Genomic DNA, 21,559 nt, shown 5'->3' with positions numbered 1-21,559 from the left:
AAATGTACAGACCGAAGGGAAGATGATGACAAATCACAGCTTTTGTGTTTATAGATATTAATAATGGCTGGATGCAGCATTATTGCTTTGGACTGCTCCGTCACTGCAGATAAACAATTGGTGGAAAAAGAAAATTGTGGGCAAACGTAGGATGCCAGCTCCATGGCTGCTTTAAGCTGATGCTGAATTCAGCAGTGGTGTGCTGTTGGATATTTCCAAAGAGGCCACTACTATGATATCAAAACTGGTTATCTGTGCAAAAGATGTTCTATTTTTTCTTTCTCTTTAGAATATTGTTTACAGGTTTTTATAAGTCAGTAGTAAAAGAGGGAGAGTGACTTTTTCCACAGACAGTGCCAGGACAAGGGGGAATGGCTTCCCACACTGGGAAGTGGGAGATGTTCTACTGAACTTGATGCAACAGGATTTTACCTCAGTCTATTTAGAGCAAATATAGTTCTTACCTGAAAATTAATTATAGGGGGGCTGCTGTTAAGAGGCCTGTCAGTTGTCATGGATAAGGCAGGAGTTATCTACTGCTGCCTTCACTGAGAGAGAGACATGCACTAAATTAAATGGGCTTTGACGGAGGCTCTAAATTATCTCAGACTCTTCTGTGAACCATGAAAAGACAGGTCCTTACAGACAAATAAACACTGGAGCAGCTCTGGGGGTTGGGTGAGGCGCAGCTAGCAGGGCAAGAAGGTGCAGGTGTGCAGGAGGCTGCGTGCACAGCAGGAGAGCCCACTCAGCTGGGAGTTTAGATGGAAATCAAATGGAAAACTCGTGGTGCTCCAGCACATGGGATCATCCTGCCTTCCCCTTGGATTTACCCTGACAGCTGTAGAACAGACCCAGCTTGTCCTCTCCTTGCTCAGGTTGTTGTTCTGAGCCCTCAGGCTGTGCTGATGTCCCACCCTGGTGGTGGTGTGGACACCATCCCTTTCTCCTCCCCGTTCAGAAACATCTGGAGAGCCAGGACGAGGATGAAGCCCCAGCCTGGAAAGCCCTGCCTGCTTAGGGGGATGCTGAGGGTTTGGGCTGGCGTTGGTGAAGGGTGGGAAGTCCCAGTGACATGACAGTGAGCTGGGTGGGGTTTAGGGTCAGGGCTCTCTCCCCCCCGTGCACCATCAGAGCTGTGAGCCCCAGGAGCCTGGCTTTGACCTCGGGGTGTTTTAATGGAGATGAAGGTAGGGAACAGAAAGCTCTGACCTGGCTGTTAGTTATTTATGCAACACAAAGGTTGGAGCCACACCTGGGGACAGCATCCCAGGGCCACAGGGGTTATTACCTGTGGACTATACCCTGAACCAGCCCGTTCTTCAAGTGATGAGCAGGTACTCGTGAGCTGTGTCTCTGATTTTGGGTGGGCTGTGCTCTGAGCAGTAAAACCTGTGAGGTTTTACTTCACTGTTTACCCAAAATAGCCTAATGGCCGGTACCACATCCATGAGATCATTTTAATAACCCCCATTGCATGGCAAGCATTATTTAAAAGGTGATGAACAGCTACAAAGATGTCTGATAGAAATAGAAATAATTTGATAAATAATGCAATTGCCCGGAGTTGTGGCATGAGGCAAAGTTGCTGTTAGGCTAAAAATTGCTCTAGATATTCCTGCCAAGGAACTCTGGGAAAAGAGGGAACAAATACACTGCTGAGACTGCAGTCAGGGCTGCCTGGTGCTTCTGCTTTCTTCTCTGCTTCCAGCCCCCCAGCCCAGGCACGGGCAGCGAGGATAACAATAGGCCATTCATCATGTCAGCTGAAATACACTGTTTTTCACAGGTACATTTAACCTAAATCCTCTCTCAGAAGACAGATTATCTCTTAGAAGAACTCTGGCACCAGTGTCTCTTTTCAATAGCCACGTCACCACTGCCACAAAGGCTGTACACGAAGGGATCAATGGTAGTTTTATCTGAAATTGCACTCAGTGTGTGTTTCTTCCAGCTGACATTCATTTAAATGCTTGCTCTAAGACATCTTTTCTCCCTGTAATAGAAAAAGGATCGGACATCCTAAGCATTGTTTCGCAGGGGAAAAAATATTTAAAATATTCACTTGGCTAAGCATGAAATATTTCAGCTGCATGTGTTTAATCAAGAGTGAAAGCAAGGGTAGTTATGCTTGTATTTCATAAATTAAAATGCTAAAATGATTAGATAAGAAAACAAAATACCTTATTCCATTGCAGCAGTGCTAATGGAACCATTTGAGTGAGGAGGGGGGTAAAAAAGCAAGAAGTCACTTTGTCATTCTGAGCACTTTTGCTCGGAAGAAGCACGGAGCTTCTGCAGCGCCGGGGTTGAGCCGTGTCCCTCGGGAAGGGGACGCACGCCCAGGCTGCCATATGCACTGCATTTGTACTCCATTCATATTCCATTCCACGTGTTTCCACCTGCTGAACAGAAAAATAGAGGGCAAGCTGTGAGGAATACATTGAGGGATGCCTGCCGTGCCACCTGGCTGTGCAGCTCCCCGGCGGCGCTGCGGGATTGGGGAATCATTCCCGCTGGGAAGGTCGGGCCTGGCCCTGCTCCTCACCCTGCACACGTGAGCTCCAAGCACCCCTGGCCCTGCAGTGCTGCTGCTTTGCTCCTGGAGCCACAGGGGTTTTCTTAATTAAACTCCAGAGCAAGATGTTCCGGTGGATGCTCTAAGGCTGGGATTTTGAGGTCTGCTTTCTGCCAAAGCTGAGCAGCAGGCACGTTTTGGGAGATGCAGGTGAAGCAGCCAAGCACCCAGAGGTGAGATTTCCATGGAGGTGCTTACTGACACTCAGGTTTATGATGTGCTCCAGGACTTGGGCAGATCTCCTGATTTCCTCTATCCTTTCTATTCCAAGTAAAGGCTTGATCTCATTTTCACAAAGTCGGTGATAAAACTCTTCCCGAGCTCGACAGGACAATTTCTATCTCTAAATGCATATGTTGCTGCCTGAGGAATATTTATGTGCTCCTGGGAATGCTGCCCAGCAGTAGGGAGTGCTGCAGTGGGCTCCATGAATCACACCTGGGGTGGAGGTAACACTCTTGCTGCTGGGGATTTACAGATCTGGCAGGGGGATCATGGGCTGGGAATAAGCACCAACAGATCAGAGCCCGGGGATTCTGCACTGCTCTTCCTCCTGGCACTGCTCCAGGTGTGCCTGAGCTATCCCATCCATCTCCAGCTGCTCCTGGAGACTCGGGGCTGCACTGACCCAGGGGGCTGTGACCCCTCTGGGATGGATATCCCAGCCAGCCCTGTCCTCCAGCACTGGGAGCCTTCGTCCCCTTGTGCCTGCCCTTGTCACAGGAGCTGCCCTGGGAGCTCTGTCGGCTCCTTTAGGGTGCTGCCAAGTGTCCAGCGATCTCTCCCATTTGCTGCTGCAGCGGCAGAATGGAAAGGGCTGAGGAAGGCTGGGGAGGGATGTTTGCAGCATTTCTAAAGGTCCTTTGTCCCCAGAAGAGTTTTGATCAAAACACTGACACGGTCAGCTCTTGCTGCAGTAGAACACAATGCTTCAGTTTAGGAAACAAGCAATGCTTTTATCTCCTAATCTCAGACCTGTCTTTGCTCTCTGTGAACCTGAAATCTCCAGCTGACAGCACAGACCCCCAGATTCTCTCTTACAAATGCTGTGTTTAAGATAGATGACTTTTCTTCCTATAAGGATGCTAAACTATCTTAAATTGTCTTCTTTCTTTCTTTTTTTTTTTTTCCAGATGGATATTTTTTGTCTTCTTTGATTTTTCTCTGCTTAGCAGTGACATTAGCAGCAGAACAGTTCATTAACCTGTGCAAGAAGAGATTTATATTTTTATTTATTGTTACCACTGCTGTTAGTAGAGTCAGGGAACCCAGAACATTTAATAGCAAATCAGTAGCTCCTTTTTTGAGTTTGTAGTGGTTTGAAGAGGTGCAGCAGCCAACACTTTGTTTGATGTGCGTGTTTATGAGAAATGTGGTTTGTTTTTATGTCTTCCCAGGCATCTGGTTAGAAAACATTTTGAGGGTGTATTTCAGAGGAGAAAGCACACCGAGCAGTGCTTCATTCACTTTGAACTTTGTGTCTTGGAAGAACTTTTTCACCCAAACTGCTGTAAGTTGTGGCTGAATTCGAGCCAATTAGCAGTTTGAGAACCTCAGTGGCCTGAAATGAGCCTCTCAACCCGTTTAATGCAGATAGGTCTGCAAAGAAAATTTGGGAATTAGCAATATCAGTGAGAGGCCTTCCTCCTTTCTCAACTTACTGCAACAAATTTCCAAGTGTTCAAATAATTATTTGTTAACTTTTGGCACATTGGATTCAGATTAGAGGACAAAACATTCACTGTAGAAAAGCAGCTTCAGCAAAAAGAGCCACATAACCATAAGGCCTCCTAATCAATGAGTCGCAGAGAGGTTTTAATGGTCTGATTTATTTGGAAAAAATCAGTTAACTTGTACAGTTATCAGTCACTTTTAATGCTGCTGGTTTCCAGGAGTGTGGAGGGAGTTACTGAGAGACCAGATGAGAATTAAACATTCCTGGGGGCTCTCTGGGGAAGGGCTTTGGAGAACCCAGGGCAGGTCTCTCCTGAGCTCTTTGCAAACCTTCCTGGGGTTAAAGGATGTCCGTGGGCTCAGGCTGTAAAGCCTGGGAGCACGGTTTCAGCTTAGGAAGGGAAGGAAATAAAGACAGCACAGGCTCCCTGAGGTGTGCCAGAGCTGGATTGTCTGTCCTGATCCAAAGGTGTCCCCAGGGCTTTCCAGTCCTCATCAGCTAAAAACCAGTCTGACACTGGGCATAAAGACAACTGAGAAGGAAACCAATAGCAGGAGAAAGACAGAGACAGAAAAGGCATTAGAATTTGAAATTAAATCCAGCCTCATCAACAGACACAATTAAAATGATCCATGGAAGAGATTAGCCAGTAAATAGCTTTCAGCCATATGGCTGAAAATAAAGCGTAAATAACCAAAAATAAAACCTCGACTGTACAGAAGTGATCTAAAACCCCACTTGTTCTGCATTTCCTGGGGTGGCAGAAGCGTGGAGGGAGGGAGGGGAGGAGGGCAGAGCCTGGTGGGGCAGTGCTGGAGTGCCGTGGTCCTCCTTGAGCTGGAGCACAACGCTGAGCTTGTCCCGGTGTACATTGATTGGAATTTTAATGCTTGCCAAGGGCACCTTCAGCTTTCAGGAAGGCCCCGTTGTTCCTGAAGATCTGGAATTGATAAGAGCAGCAAATAATTCCTGGGGAGCTGCTGGTGCTTCCCAGCTCCTGCTGGAGGCCAGCGTGGCCACTCCAGCCCGGGTTTGATGCAGCACGAGCACTGATCTGTGCCCACGGAGTGCTGGAGATGAGAGACCCTCTCTCCACTGCTCCCTTCCAATTACTGAGCCACTGCCACAGAAGCAAACCCGTGGCACTGGAGTCCCTCAGAAATAAATGACAGCAGTGAGCGTTACTGACTGCAGCAATTTGGAGACCATGAGCCAGCTGAGAGGCTCCTATTAATGTCACTGCTGCTGATGGGTGAAATATCAGCCCTGTCCCTGCTCTCTGCCAGCTGTCCTGTGGCTTTTGGGCTGCTGCAGGGGCAGGTCAGGCAGAGGTGAGCCAGGACAGAGATGGGTGACTGCTCTCAGAGCATCCTGTGCCATCTTCCTCCTCCTCCTCGCTTGGCACAGCCACTCACACTGTGCCATTTGTGGAAGCAGGGCTGCGAGTGGGGGCTCTGTAGCCCACCAAGAGTGGCAAAGGGGACCCTCAGCAGCTCCCTGGGTGAGCTGAGGCCTCCTGAGCATCACTGGACACCTTGCCCAGCCCTGTGGCTGCAGCTGGCAGGAGCCAGGGAGCCCCAGGGTGCTTGAGTTTGTGCCCTGGCTCAGGCTGGGCCTTTGTTCAGCTGTCCCAGGGCTGTCCCAAGGCTCCAGGTGATTCCCTAAAGCCTCCCCAGGAGGGAAGTGCCTCCTGAGCCCTCCTGCAGTGGTGCCGCTGCTGTTGCTGAGGTTCTTTCCTCCTGATTTCTCAGCCCACTTGTGCAGAGCTCTGTTGGCATTAAGGATGCAGGAAGGCTTCTTCGTTTCAGTGAAACTGGGAAATAATTGAGCAGGACAAGGCGGGAATTAATACAAGATTTTCCATGCAGCTCTGCAAGTGGATGAAGGTGAGAAAGCAGAATGTGCTGCAGGACGTGATTCTGGGGAGGCAAAAATGTTGTGAAAAGAGGTGATTTTAGGGTGGGAGAAAGGTTTTTCTGGAGTCTCCTCAGGTGATGCCTCCACAGGGCAGAAGTCATTCATGTTCCAATGGGATTTACTGGGCAAAATCAGGTTTTCTGTGTTCACCGACTTAGAGCAGAAAAAAATAACAACCATAACAGGAGGCAAAGCTCAGTGAGAGAACAGGGGGAACGTGAAGTGCTCCTGTGCAATAGGAGGGGGTGGGGAATCGCCCAGGAATTAACATTCCATCCTCACCTGCCTGCTGCCCTGGAGAGACTGCAGGAAAACCCCTGTTCAGGTGGGGAACGTGCAGCTGAGCAGAGCACGGGAGTGAGGCAGGACATGGCAACCCTCAGGCACCAGTGCAGATGAACCCCTGAGTTTACCCAAGTGACACACAGGCAGAGAGGTGGTGCCCTGAGTGAAAACCCACCATCCTGCTGGGAAACCTCGGGAATGAAACGCATCTGCCCTGCCCCGCGAGGCAGCGAGCGCCAGGGCTCCGCGTGCCGCAGGGGCTGTCATGGAGAGAGGGCTGAGCATCAAAGCACAGCCCGTGGAAAACCTGCACGAGCTGCTGGTGTGTAAATGAAAGCTGCCCTGCAGTGAAGACACGGAGAACTCGTGTAAATGATGCGTTGAGTGTTTGCGAAGCGCGCCCGCAGAGACGCGCGGCAGCTCGGCTCCCCGCGCGGGGCAGGGCTGCACCATCCACAACTGGTGCACGCTCCAAAGGGCTTTATGGAGGCTTCAGAGAAAGGGAAATAAAGCTCCCGTGTCTGCTGTCTTTGCAGAATCACCGTTTTGGATGACGGGAGCCTGCGGATCGTCAACGTCACCAAGTCGGACGCGGGAAGTTACACCTGCGTGGCCACCAACCACTTTGGGACAGCGAGCAGCACGGGCAGCCTGGTGGTGAAAGGTGACTAAAACCATTCTTATTGTGGCTGGCTGGGGCACAAACTCCCTTTTCTTTCCATTATTCCTCCTCCAGGGCCGAATTTCAGCATTTCAGGAATTCCGAGTGTTTTTTCGCGTTCTGTAAAATGTTGTTTTCAAAAGTAAAAGCTGTAGTTTGACCAAGATATTTAGAGGAATAATCTGTCAAAGTTATTTAAAGGAATAATTTGATAAACAATGAGAGGAACTGACAAATGTGTTGAATTAATTTTTGCCCCTGCTGATGAGTAGTCCAGTGTCTGATTAAATATTATAGGCCATGAACATACAGATTATTACCCTTACACTCAATCTCTATCTCCTTCTTATTTGGGGAAAAATCTATATTGGATAGCAAATCAAGAAACATTGATTACAAAGTGATAAATCTATCAAAAAGCTCTAATGCTGTCAGTTTTAATTCTCCCACACATTTGCAGTGATGGATCACACTCAGTTAGATTCTCTCCTTGTCAACTGTGTCTGTGGTATACAGAAAATATGTTAAATGTTTCAATGTGGGTTTTAATCCATGTTTTTTATCACTGGAACATATCCAGAGGTCCCTTCTAACCCAAACCAGCCTGGGATTTTTTGAACCTTGTAGGGAAGCATGTGGACCCCAACAATTCTTCAAGTCTGGGGTTGTTTTGAGTCCTTTGTGTGGCATTTGCCCACATTGGTCCCTGAAAACAAGAGCAGAGACAAGTCAAGACCAGAGCTAGGTCTCTGTAAGAGCTGATTCTCTTTTTTCCTAATCTGGGTTGTCCTAAGAGGCATCTGCAGCAAACAACCAGGAAAGGGCTGCCCAGAGATAAAAGATCTTATCCATTATCAAAATTATGGAAGGGACCTTAAAGCCCATCCTATCCCACCCCCTGCTATGGGCAGGGACACCTTCCACTATCCCAGAGTGTTCCAAGCCCTGTCCAGCCTGTCCTTGAACACTTCCAGGGATCCAGGGGCATTCCCTGGGCAGCCTGTGATCAGCTTCTGTCTGTCCCGGAGCAATACTGGGGAGCAAAATGGAAAATCCAGCCTAAATCCCCCTTCCCCAGGGACAGCAGCAGGGTGGGGTTCCAGCCCCAATCCCCCTTTCCCAGGGACAGCAGCAGGGTGGGGTTCCAGCCCCAATCCCTTCCCCAGGGACAGCAGCAGGGTGGGGTTCCAGCCCCAGTCCCTTCCCCAGGGACAGCAGCAGGGTGGGGTTCCAGCCCCAGTCCCTTCCCCAGGGACAGCAGCAGGGTGGGGTTCCAGCCCCAATCCCTTCCCCAGGGACAGCAGCAGGGTGGGGTTCCAGCCCCAATCCCTTCCCCAGGGACAGCAGCAGGGTGGGGTTCCAGCCCCAATCCCCCTTTCCCAGGGACAGCAGCAGGGTGGGGTTCCAGCCCCAATCCCCCTTCCCCAGGGACAGCAGCAGGGTGGGGTTCCAGCCCCAATCCCTTCCCCAGGGACAGCAGCAGGGTGGGGTTCCAGCCCCAATCCCCCTTCCCCAGGGACACCAGCAGGGTGGGGTTCCAGCCCCAATCCCTTCCCCAGGGACAGCAGCAGGGTGGGGTTCCAGCCCCAATCCCCCTTCCCCAGGGACACCAGCAGGGTGGGGTTCCAGCCCCAATCCCTTCCCCAGGGACAGCAGCAGGGTGGGGTTCCAGCCCCAATCCCCCTTCCCCAGGGACAGCAGCAGGGTGGGGTTCCAGCCCCAATCCCCCTTCCCCAGGGACAGCAGCAGGGTGGGGTTCCAGCCCCAATCCCTTCCCCAGGGACAGCAGCAGGGTGGGGTTCCAGCTGTCCAGCTCCAGCTTGGCCACATCTGGGGCTGTCCTGGTTTTCCACGTGCTGCAGGACCCCAGGGGGAGAATCAGGAGCTGCAGTTCAGGGACAGCTTCTCCCACCATCAAAAAAGCCAATTGTTGGAAGCAGGAGTGACTGGGTTCTGCTATTCCAGAGTCATGGTTTTGTAGCTCCTGGCTTATCCTTCCTCCCTCCCAGGGCACAAGGAACATCCTGCAACTCTCAGGAAAATCTCGGCATTATTGTACCTGATCTCTGCCTTCCTGTGCTCCACAAATCACTCTTCTTCACACTGAGGTGATAAAGGATTAGTGAGGGCTTTTTCCCCCTCAGTGCTCTGTTTTGACTCCATTCCATTTGCATTAATGGCAGCGACACATGTGCACGAAGCAGAGAATAAACTCTTTAGCCCAAGATGTGGATATTAACAGCAAACTGAGAAATGCAATTTCGAAGTCTGGCCCATAAAAAGTATAAAAGAGCAGAAACTATTCTGAACTCCAAATGAACTGTGTAAAATATTGTATTATAAAGTGAAATGCTTGAGTTTCTCTGCCCTAAGTAAAACATGTGTGAGGTTGGACAGAAATATGAGTGAATTCCTTTTTTGAACTCAGTTTTGTGGTGTACAAAAAGACTAATTTAACAGCTGATGTGGTTTTTGACCTTAAGATATGCTTGCATTCTTTTCTAACTCCTCTTATGTCACTGAGTAAAAAACTGTGAAGGTCAAGACACTTTTTCTAACCTTCCTGTGTTCTTCCATTAATATTGCAGGCTATCCTTATTTTTTTTTTTTTTTTTTTTAATTTCCTTTCTCAGGGAGAGATGCCTACAGTGTCAGAGACAGTGCAGGCAAGGATGGGAGGAGGAGGGGAACATGTTACACCAGAAGCAAGGAGCTTAAAATAACTCCCTGGCAAACAACCAGCGAGAGATGAATAAATATTCATTTTATGCATGAGTAGACAGTTTAAAAAATATCAAATCCTGACAGGTGCCCATAGGGCTGGGTATTAACATTCTGTTGTCAGGCTGGGTGAACCCCAGTGGTTTTCTGAACCAGTGCAGTTGTGCTTTGGGTTTGTTCTGTTGGCTGGTGCTAAATGAGAACCTCTTGGCCTCCAAGACCTGAAATCTTAGAAGCTTGCTTGTACAGTTTGACCTTTAAATTAAAAAGCAGGATCGAGTTTGTAAGGCTGGAGAAGCAGCTCCTTCTAAGGCAGCGTTCAGAGCTCTGTAAAACATGGTGTGTGTTTCCATGTATTATAGAAATATTAATTTTCCATCTTGTTCCCTCAATTCTTCCTGTACTCGAGGCTAAATGTTCTATTCTTGCAACACACAGAAAGATTAGAGGCTCTCTGAGTAGCGGGGGATTAAATGACAAACAGAGCAAACAGGCAGAGCCTGTACAATATGAGTTTATTTGTATTTAATGCAGCGAGATCAACAGGCTGATACAGGAGCAGGGAACTGATTGCAAGGCGTTGCAATAAAGGCTGTGGATGTGGGAAGCAGCAGGAGAGGCTCCTGGGCTGACATCCCAGCTGCAGCAGGAGTGGCACCCACGTGGGGTGGGTGTGGGGGCAGCATCCCAAACCAGCTGGTGAGGGGGTGCAGCTGATGCTGCTGTGCCAGCCCTGCTCCTCTCAGGGGGTGAGAAGGTCCTTGGCATGCAGGACGTGTCCCCAGCAGACACATGAAATGGCTTTTGTGTCAGCCTTGCTCTGGGGACACTGGAGGTGGTCCCAGTGCTGGCACCCATTCCCAAACACCTGCGTTGGGCTCAGCTGGAAATCCAGAGCTAAAGACATAGATTTAAAGAAATCTATCTTTAAAGACATAGATTTAAAGAAATCTAGCTCTAAAGACATAGATTTAAATACATTTCCATTGAAATTGATCTCGGAATGCCTGGTAGAGTTGGTGCCTGCCTGCTCCCCTTGGGGAGTGCAGCAATTCTGGTCACGTTGGTGCATCCCTGACAAGGGCAGCTTCCAATGGCTTTATTTGCCTCTTTAATTATGATGCACCTTTAACATTTTCCTGCTGCTGTGAGCTCCTCTCATTTGGGCTGTCACGGGAGGGCTCAAGGCAGTAAAAGCAGGAGAACTTTACTGGCTGGAATCTGTATCACTTTAGCAGGAAAAGAACACACAGATAATGTCAGGAGGTTATTTTTTCCTCACGCTTGAATAGACTGATAGTCTTGATTTTGTCCAGCACAGTGATTCAAATTATTTCATATAAAATAGCCCATTTTTCATTCCCAGCCTATTCCTCTGTGTGAACGTTGAAGTGCTGCATTGCAGTTAAAATTGATTAAATGCTGTAAATTCTGTCCCATTATCGAGTAACTTTTCAGAGACTTCAGATGTTGCTGCCTTTAAACCTGGAATTCTTGCTGTGTTTGTTCCAGTCCTTTGGGACACAGCATTTGCCTTCTGCAGAAAGTGGCAGTGGGATGTCATGGTCCCCTCTTGCCACCTGTGGTTGTCTCTGTTTGATCAGAATAGAAACTTCATTGTTTGGAATTTGTGTTGTGCATGCCTCGTGTCTGTGGGCTTTGGTTTAGGTTTTGGGGGTTTTTAATCAGTGAATTCCAGTAAATGTGAATTCTACCAGCTGTTCTCAGCCCTGTTGAGTTTGAAGTGACTTTGGAGTAACTGGGATATCAATCCTTGGAGCAGGGATTTAACTTTTTCCCCAAGAGGAAGAATAAACCACACATTAAGATGCTGAGGGTTTTTTTTTTTTAACATGAACCAAGGGAAAATTACAGCAGCTACTGAAATCTACTGACCTGTTTCAGCACTGTCCACATTCCCAGGAGCCCTCTCCAGACCTCTCTGATTTTTCCCCCTTTGCTGCTGCTTTGCTCCTGTGGAAGAGCTGTCCCAGGAAGGTGCTGCAGGCATTTTCCATCCCACCCATCCGTGTTCTGGGTTTAGTGCTTGCTCATTTTGCAACACGAGTGGCCCCTGAGCTCTGCCTTCTTCCTGCAGTGTTTAAGGTCATGCAAATTCTTTTTTTTTTTTTTTTTCTCCACATTCATGTTGGTTATGCCTCAGGCCTTAAAAAAGGGACCTGGATAAGTGATACCAGCTGTTGAAAGTACAAAATATAAATTAAAAAAGAGAGGCAAGGTTTGAAGGAATAATGCAGGAGCAGCACTGGAGGTTTGTTCACATTTTCTGGGCTGTTTATAATTTTCCTGGATAGCACATGAAGTTTGTGTTCAGCTGGTGTCAAAACCAAGATAAAGACTCAACTCTGAAACCATCAAAAGAAGTTTCCTTAATCTTAAATTTTGTTTTAGCATTTGCTGAACACAATTTTTATGTGTAGTTCAGCCATGAATGAATATTCCTTATCAGGTCTAATACCTTTTAAAAAAAAATTTCATGGAGGAAAAGTCAATTTAGAGTATGAACTTGTACTCCAGAATCTCTAAATCAGGGATTTGCAGGCAAAAAAGTCTCAGAGAGTGCCATGGAGTTATGCAGGCTCTGATTTATTCATGAGAACATGTTATGTATGCTCATGTTTAAGAAATAAAACTTATTTCTAAGTTAGGGAAAACCTTTCTTGACTTCTGAGTCACAACCAGCAGCGAAGGCTTGATTTCCACAATTGACAAGGAAAGCCATAATCTTTGCCCGTGAAATTGCAAAGGAAAACATTCCTCTCTAATTGGACTATTTCCAGTGACACCAATTATTTCTAGGACACAATTAAGGCTCTTTTGCTGGGTTTAAGTAAAATGATGACCCAGAGCACTGCGTGAAAGGCAGGATTATAAACGAGAGAGCCGTGCCTCCAGCACGCCTGCCCCTCCCTCCCTCAGCCCTGGCAGCCCCAGTGTTGAGCTGCACTTTGCTGCATCTCCTTAACTTCTTAACTTCTTCTTCCCTGGCTGGGAAATCCTGGAGCAGAAGCTGAGGATGGGGCTGGAATCCAGCAGCTACCTCAGGCTCCTTGCAGCCTGCAAGAGCTCTTCTGCATACAGCACTTGGAACACGAGGTTTAATCAAGGGTTTTAGACGTGGAGGCAACTTCCCTGTCCATTGCAGCTGCCAGGGTTGCTGTGTGGTGCTGACCCCAATCCCCCTGTGCAGCTGTGAGGGGCTCAGGTTGAGTTTCAGCACTGGCAGGTGCATCCCCCCCCCCCCCCAAGCTTGTTACACCTAGGGCTGGTAAAGTCTGGTTTTCCTTCCAGCCCCGTTCAGGTGAGGACCTGAGGTCATCAGAACAATCAGGTCAGCCCCAGAGCGCCCCAAGGAAGATGAGATTGTTGTGAATCATGTCAGCACCCCTGTTTTTCTGACAGTTAACTGAAGCAAAAAGGTTGTGATTGTTCTGAGGTGACAGAAGTGGCAGAATGAGAAGCGGATGCTTCGTGTGCTGTTGAGCTTTCCCCAAAGCCTCCCCTCCCTGGGCTGCTCAGAGGCAGGTTTGGCTTCTGATTTCCTGAATGTGAACTTGTCAAACACAACTTATCCCTGCTCTGTGGCCGGGACAGGACCCAGGGAGTGGCTGGAGCTGTGTCAGGGGAATTTAGGTTGGATTTTAGGGAAAGGTTCTTCCCCCAGAGGGTGCCCAGGCTCCCAGGGAATGGGCACAGAGGCTGCCAGAGCTCCAGGAGGGTTTGGAAAACCCTCCCAGGGATGCCCAGGGTGGCATTTGGGGTGTCTGTGCAGGGCCAGGAGCTGGATTTGATGATCCTTGTGGGTCCCTTCAGCTCAGGGTGTTCCATGGTTCTGTGATTCCACACCCGCTGTGATCCGTGAGCAGGGAAGGGTCGGTGACACCCTGAGGATGAGGATGATGCTGAGGGTCAGAGTGAGCAGCCGTGGCCCATCTGGGGACAAGTTCTATCACAGGTTTGTGGCCAAACATTGGAGCAGGGCTCGAATCACAGAACTGTGAATGAACAGCACAGCGAGAGCTCTCAGTTTTGTACTGGGGAAAGAAAAAAACTCAGTCAGCTGCAAAGGACAAAACCAGTGAGTGGCAGAGAAAGAGATGTAAATGAAATCAAATCCAGTAATAAAATCAAACACCAGTGGGCTGCTCTTAGGGCTGCCTGAATGAAGTCAGTTCAGAGTTTCTTTTTCTCTTGTAAGCAGTTACTGCTCATAACAAATAAAACTTGTAAACATAACACAAGTGTTAAGCTTCATTAAATTTGCAGCAGACAATTAATTTTTTTTTTCAGGCAATTCAGAGGTTCTTCTGTAGTACTGATTTAGTTTAATTGAACATATTACCACAAGCAGACAATAAGAAATATATTGAAGATATCCATCTGGCTCCCACTGCAAACCTCGTGTGTCGTTTGCTGGGGCTGTCACAGCCTTTACTAATTGCCTCATTTTGGCTCTTTCACAATCAGTGTGATTTAGCCATTAACATGATAGAAGTCATCTTGGTGAAGAGCTTGATATTAAAAAGCATAGATCTCCTGCCTTGCTCTGGTGCCAGTTGTGGACTAATCTCCAGCCTTATTGGAGTGATATTTTCCAAAGCAGGAATTCAAATGGATCGACTCGCACGGAGCAGCTTCTCCAGGTACTGTGTGCTTGGGGTGGAGGGGGTGCAGCTGTTTGAAAAGTTCCCTCTGGATTTGGGAAATGCCTCTCACCACCTTCTCCTTCCTCCTCGCTGTCCCTCCAAGCCCCAGCCAACCTTCAGGCACATCAAGGCTCTTAAAACTGATAATTGCTCAGGTAAATAATGGAATCAACACTACAGCAAGTGCTGGTGCTTATAGATACACCTGATTCAGCACATAAAGTGGAAAGAAATTGTGTTTTTAGAAAAGTTCAACCATTGTGTCTGAATAACCTGTAGAGGGAAAAAAAAAACAACCCAGTATTTTTGTTCTGTATTTTTATCTTAAACCCACAATGTATTGCAGGGTCAGCATTATTGCAACCTCTCCCACCACAGGAAAAAAAAAAAAAAGGTAAGAATAATGCCTTTAAAAGCTCAGCACTTTTGTTTTAGGAATTTTTCTGGCCTCTCCCAAAAAAGCAGGTGGTTCAGGAGTTCTCCAACATCAATAAGAGACTGGGTTGTTTGGCTCATCACTGAAGATCAGATCCATACATCAGCTGGGAGAGGAGACGACCTCTGGGTTAAACATAGACTCTTAATGAGACAAAAGCGGGTTAATTAACAGTTTTCATCAACTCGCTTCAATTTATTTTAACACGCCGCATTTCAGAAAGGTTAAAATATTTGTCAGTTTCTGAATACAAATGAAAGCCCAGTGTGGCTAAAACAAAGCCATAGATCACATTTAAATCCGAGTAAACGCAGTGTGTGTGAGAGTGAGTTTATGTGTGTGATTTGGCATAAATCATAATTAACAAATTATTTTGCAGTGAGGCCCTGGCACAGGGTGCCCAGAGAAGCTGTGGATGCTCCATCCCTGGAAGTGGATTGATTTTGCCAGAATTTACATTTGACTTTTTTTTTTTGCCAGAATTTACAGGATTTAATTTTAACTGCATTGCAGCACTTCATCGTTCACACAGAGGAACAGGCCGGGAATGAAAAATGTGCTATTTTATATGAAATAATTTGAACCACTGTGCTGGACAAAATCAAGACCAGGGCCAGGCTGGACAGGGCTGGGAGCAAAGTGGGACAGTGGGAGGTGATCCCTTCCAACTCAGGCTATTCCCTTATGCCCAGCCCTGGTATTTGAGAGATCAGGGGCCGTATCTGAGCTCCTGCAGCTTTGTGTGCCTCTGCAGGGGAGTCAGCAGGAATTTCAGGCAGTGGAAGGTCTGTCTCCTTGAGCTTGAGCTCCGTGGAGCTCCTCTGGTTGGCAGAAAATGGAACGTGACACTTGCACTTAACATTTTAAGCTGTGCTTAGCGTTCTCCTCCTTGCTGAAGGAGATCCTGGCTCCCGAGCCTGCACTGTGCACTAAGGGATGAGTTTGGTCTTAATCCCTGAGGAGGGCACAGAGAGCTTGTCCTCCTTCCAAAGCATGCAGCGGGATGAGCTGCCAGGCAGGAGTTCCGTGGGAATCCCGCAAAGCCTGGGTGAATTAGGGCGATCCTCAAAGGGAAAGGAGTGAAACACAAAGCTGAGGTCGCTGTGGCACGAGGTGCTGCAGTGGCACTGGGGGAAGGTGTCCCCAGAGCCACTTCTCCCCAGCGGTCAGGAACGCAGTGTGACTGGGATGGGGGAGATGATGATCTCCGCTTCAGGTGGGGATGAAGGAAGCAGTGTGGGAGAATCAAGAAAGGGAACTTTATACCCTTGAAATCAGTGACTCACAGCAGACTGGCCTGAGGGTGATGTTTTTAACATCAAAGAGACAGAGGAAGTGTTTAGAGAGCACATTTTTCTGTGGCAGGAGAAGTGTGAGAGTGTTGCAGGCAAGAATCTGGGACAGGGTTTGGGGAAATCCCAGTCCTGTTGTGCATTTTCTCAGGAGCACTTTTGGAAGCAGCTTAGCAGAGCCAAACACCCGAGGATTTGAGCTGATGGGAGTTGTTCTCCCCGAGCCTGGATTGCCAACAGTTTACCCAGAGTTATTATCAGATAATTAAAGCCAGGGCGCACCCAGACAAAGCCTGGGACTGGCAGATCAGGGGGCATCTGCTGAACGAGAGGGAGGAGGTGCTTCAACATTTGGGACTCCTGCCACCTGAATTGCCTTTTTTTTTTAGGCAAGATTATGAGCAATCCCATCAGAGATCACATGGAGACAGGAGTCTCTTGTCTTTATCCCAAAATACCAATGTTGCTGACTCAGAAGCAGGTGGACTCTGAAATACGTGGAATTTTGTCGCTGAACTGACTTGCCATGGCTTGGGTTGGTTGTCTCTGTCTCTCAGTCACACACACACTTGAGTATGAATTTTGCTTTCATTTGAAGTTTTTAAGTGGGCCATGAAGAACCAATCCAATTTGTAGGGTTTAGCACTGTGTTTTCTTCCAGGTTCGTTGTGGATATATGTGAATACAGAGTTTATTTAGGAAATCAGCAGTATTTCAGCAGTGAAAATTTCGGTTCCCATCCTAGGGGCACAGCAAAAAGTCTCTGTAAAAATCCATTAGTCCTGGGAGCTAAACTGAGCAGTTGACAATGAAATCATTCCCTGCAGGAGAGAGCCACGAGTGGAAGTGTCTGGGAGAAAACTCCAGACCATGACTGACCCCAGCACTGAAACCAGGCTGAAAGGAGAGGTGGAGCTGCTGCTCCTCCACTTCCCTGTGTGTGTCTTTGCAGGCTGGATCTTGATCCTGGCCTTGGAATTATTTACATATGAAAAACTCGCGGCTAATTTGAGGCAAAATGCCAGGGAACAAAATGTCAGGGACGCTTTTTAATGATGCTCTGCTGGGAAGGTTTAGTCAGCAGAGGAGGCGCTGAGGATTTTGAGCAAGTTCTAATGAGGAATGGTCTTGGGGGCTGTTATTTTCATTTCACCTGTGCTCCTGCCCCTGACATCAGCACCAGGCAGCAAAGCAGGAGCAGAGCCCTCAGAAAGTGAGGTTTGTCTTCTCTGTGTGCCACTAATTAGAATGAGTCACTTCCTTAGGAGGGAGCACAGGGCACCGTGAGCCAATCTCATCTTCACCAGGAAGCAAATGAGACCTTTCTGGCCCAGGGAATTTGGTTGGGGTGTTTCTTTGGTTGGTTCTGCTCTCCCTGTCACGGGGTTTGTTCAGTAATGGGTGTTTGGGCGTCAGGCTTGCTCACGCTGCTGTGAGCAAGTAAAAGTTCATCTTAAATAAAAATAACTGCTGTGCACTGTGGTACAAGGAGACAAAACAGTTTCTAATGAAGGCCTGATCCATTTTATAGGCTGGGCAAATAAAGCAGCAGAGACTTTTAATGACTTGCTCAAGGTCAGACAGAAAGTGAGGAGGAAAACTCATTTTGTTCCCAATTACTCCAAGTCTGTGCCCACACTGGAGCAACCTTCCTCTTCATTTGGCACTCTTCCTCCTCTTTTGCTTATCTAATTCTCTTTTTTGGTGGAATTGTTGAACTTAATTGTTCCCATCTGGCTGTGACTCAAAGTTCAGACTGGTGTTTGAGGGGCTGGGTCCCTGCTGTGCTCCCCATGGGCAGCTGGGACACACTCCCTGTGGGAACAGAGCTAAAATCACCCCCTGCTTTGGCTTTCTGTGCCTCCCTGGTGCCTGGCTCAGCTCCTTGGAACATCCTGAGGTTTGCAGCTGTTGTGCTTCCTTTGACTTTAACTGATCAGGTACTTTCTGATAATGTGTATTTGCCACGAGTTAAAAGAAAAAAAATAATAGTAGAATAGAAATAAATAATAGAAATGGAAAAAAAAAAAGAAAAAATAGAATAGAATAGAAAATAATAATAGTAGAATAGAAAAAAAATAGAATAATAAAAAATAATAGTAGAAAACCAGTAAAACTTGTCCTGTTTTTAGGTGCTCCCCTCCAGTTCCCTTTCCACATGGGAACATGGGAAGATGAATGTCTTGGGCTTGATAAATGTCCTGAGCACTAAGCCTGGCTTATCCCAAGGCAGGGATGACACAGCCAAGCCTTGATCTGCGTGACATTAAGGATGGTTAAGCTGTGGATCATTCCCTGGGAAGCTGGAAAGTCCAGCCAGGGATTTGCTGGCTGCTCCCTAAATTTGACAGCTCAAGAGGCATCTGCTCCTAATGACTCCTAATTTGGGATTTATTCTGGCACAACAGCTAATTCCAAACGCCTTGGTGCTGATGAGGAGGGTGGGTAACAGGCACAGAATTCATGTGGGAAAGGCCTAAAATACACACTTGTGCCTTAAAAATGCACAGACTGTGGCAGTCACTCTGGGATTTTGCAGTTTGAGTGCCTGGATGTTGTATTTCTGCTGCTCTGCTGCCTCCTGAAGTTTTGGATTTATGCTCATCACTATTAAAAACCTGTAAAAACACCACAAACAAGCCAACTCCAGAGGGTGAACTCTTCCAGGGGGCAAAATGTTGTTGGGCACCGTGTCCATGGGCTCCGTGGAATTCCATCTGCACAATTCCCCTGGTTCAAGGAGAGCAGTGACTGATCCCTGAGTGGCTTGCAGTTTATCTCAGATGAGATGTGATTCCTGCTGTATGTGATTAACCTTCTCTGGCCATCATTTCTACAATGACAGTAGATTATTCCATACTTGAAAAGCTGGCTATCAGCTCCTCACAATCGATAGCCCACAAAAGGTGACACCTTGAATTCCCCAGGTTAGCCACAAAGATTGTCACCAACCCTGGATCGTTTGTCAAAGACAGAGATCTCACTTGAGGCAGCTCTGGAGTGAAGTGGGTTTTATTTTAGTCTGCAGAGCTGGAGAAGGATGTTTGAAGTTCCTGCTGTAATCAGGCTCTGTTGCATCCTGCTGCAAAGAGCAAGAACAAATTTCCCTGAGTGACAGATTTGATTGTCATCTCCAGAGCCCATTACATGTGATTTGCTTTGTGACAATTGTATGGAGAGAGCTTGATTTGATCAGATTGCATTGCACTGGGTAAAATGGAGGTTAAAGTGGAGCACTGGGTGCTCTCCTCACTCCCTGCACTCTCACTGGAGTGGATGTATTTTCAGATGTTTTGTCTTTGAATTTGCACTAATGGCACACCCTTCTCCAGCATCCCCCCCCCCCCCCCCCGTGCAGTTCCATTCTTAATGTGCTTTCAGATTTAAATTAGCCTTCATTTATTATTCAGCCACCCAAAAATGCAGATTGGGGTGTGCAGAACGCAATCCCCTGACTGAGCACCTGCTCCCTTCTGAGCACTGGGGGCATTCAATCCTGCCAGGGAGACTCTGCCATCAACCTTGGAGAGTTTTCCATCTGTGGGAAGGTCTTCAGGGCAGCTGAGGAGGAAACTGCTGCTCTTGGAAGGGACAGATCACAGGGAGCAACAGCCAAAGTCTCCTCTTACATCAACCTTGCCCATCCTCACAGAAAATTCCTGACAAAGGGGCTCGGGCTCCCAGCTAAAAGCAATCCCATGTGCCCACACTGCTGTGGGGAGATTTCAGCCAAACAAGTGGCAAGATAAGGATCCTCCTTCAGCAAAGCAATTTGGGCATGTCCTAAAGGCCCAGCCGAGCCCCGTGTGCTGCTGAATGGAGTTGTGCTCTCCCAGGAAAGGTCAGATGTTCCATCCCTGCCTTCCCTAATCCCTGCTGAATACAGGGCCATGGCTCACTGCAGAGATCGGCGCTGCCCGATGGCAGGGAAAGCTCTAATCACTAATCACAAATATTGCTGAAATCAGAGCTAAGTGACTTTAGTCCCAGGCCTAAAGCCCCTTTTCAAAACTGATAGTGTCTCCTTTTAATAGGATTATATTTTATTAGGCTGAACTGCCATAGTACCCACCAGAGGGTGGAAATGCTGCAGAATCTTCTGTTAAGAACGTGTGTAACAGCTGATTGCAGGGAAAAAAGGGATAAATTGGCATAAAAGCCAAGTGCCTGTTCCTGAAAGCATCTGTGTGACTCATCACAGCTCACAGGTGGGATATTTTAAAGGCCAAATACTGTAAATACTTAACCTTGTCCCCAATTCTTTTTCATCTCCATTTTGGCCATGCCCCATGAAGTGCTCAGTCCATTCAGCTGCAATTTGCTCTGCTAATTCCTCTCTGTGTTCAGTCATTCACGGGGTTTTAATCTCTTTAATTCAGACTTGTATTTTCCTCTCTCCTGCACTCTTTTCCTCTTTCCTCTCTCTGATGACAGAGCACCCAAAGCTCCCAGAAGTTTCACCAGTCAGGTCTCAGAGGCTTTTGATTTTATGGTCCTGAACAAATATTTCATTCACAAACAGAAAGAAAAAAAAAGAGAGCACATTTATGTATTTTCATGTATTGGACTGTGATTCTTTGGTTGCTCATAGAAACCACATCCTCCAGGATTGATTTTTATTATCTCCAGACATGATTTGCCTTGGAATCAATACAATAATGTAAAATGTCATTGCAAATAGAGGACATTGATCTGAGATGCATTTATTAACTCCTGCTGATAAAAGCCAAAATGGAATTGGTGAACATGCTGGTATTCCAAAAAAAAAAAAAAAAAAAAGAAAAAGAAAAAATGAGTCCCAGATGCTCGAGTTAGAGTTTTCATCTACAAGAAAAACACATCTTGAAGTGTTGTTCAGGAAATGGTTTATGCAGATAAGGAGAAACATATCTGGATCTTTAACACTGTAACACTAATCTGAGAGAATTAGGTAATTAGCTGGTTAATCAAACTGGAATTTGCTGCTGTGGTTTGCTCCAGCCGGGAGCTCTCGGGCTGCTCCGAGCCTCTGGAAAAACCATGGAAAACTGGGAAGAGCCGCCTCTGTCGCACAGAGAGCCTCCTGTGTGGAAGGCAGGCAGGGAAGGAGCTCTGCTGTTCCCGAGCCTTCAGTGACACCTACAGCCTGTCCCTGCCAGTGCCACATCCAGCCGCAGCACCCCGGCGATGCTCAGCTTGGATAGCAGGAGGAATTCCCCATGGAAAGGTTCCTCCAGCCCTGGCACAGCTGCCCAGAGGGATTTGACAGATGTGTGCACTTGGGGACAGGCGACAGTGGTGTGGAATGGTTGGGCTCGGTGGCCTTGAAAGATCTTTTCCAGCCTGAA

The 21,559-nt window shown here is 47.5% G+C and overlaps 1 protein-coding gene across 1 annotated transcript in view; it reads left to right on the top strand.

Moving 5' to 3' along the window:
- LOC128814146 (contactin-4) overlaps positions 1 to 21,559 on the top strand; it is a 281,500-nt gene that overhangs the window by 242,622 nt on the left and 17,319 nt on the right. The window contains exon 13 of the mRNA XM_053989737.1: positions 6,992 to 7,119. Within this exon, the coding sequence (XP_053845712.1) occupies positions 6,992 to 7,119 (128 nt within the window). The remainder of the gene's footprint in view (positions 1 to 6,991; positions 7,120 to 21,559) is intronic.

This window comes from Vidua macroura, chromosome 13 (genome assembly GCF_024509145.1).
Source record: "Vidua macroura isolate BioBank_ID:100142 chromosome 13, ASM2450914v1, whole genome shotgun sequence".
NCBI lineage: Eukaryota > Metazoa > Chordata > Aves > Passeriformes > Viduidae > Vidua > Vidua macroura.
The sequence above is the reverse complement of the archived record's forward strand: the minus strand, read 5'-3'. Positions and strand labels throughout refer to the sequence as shown.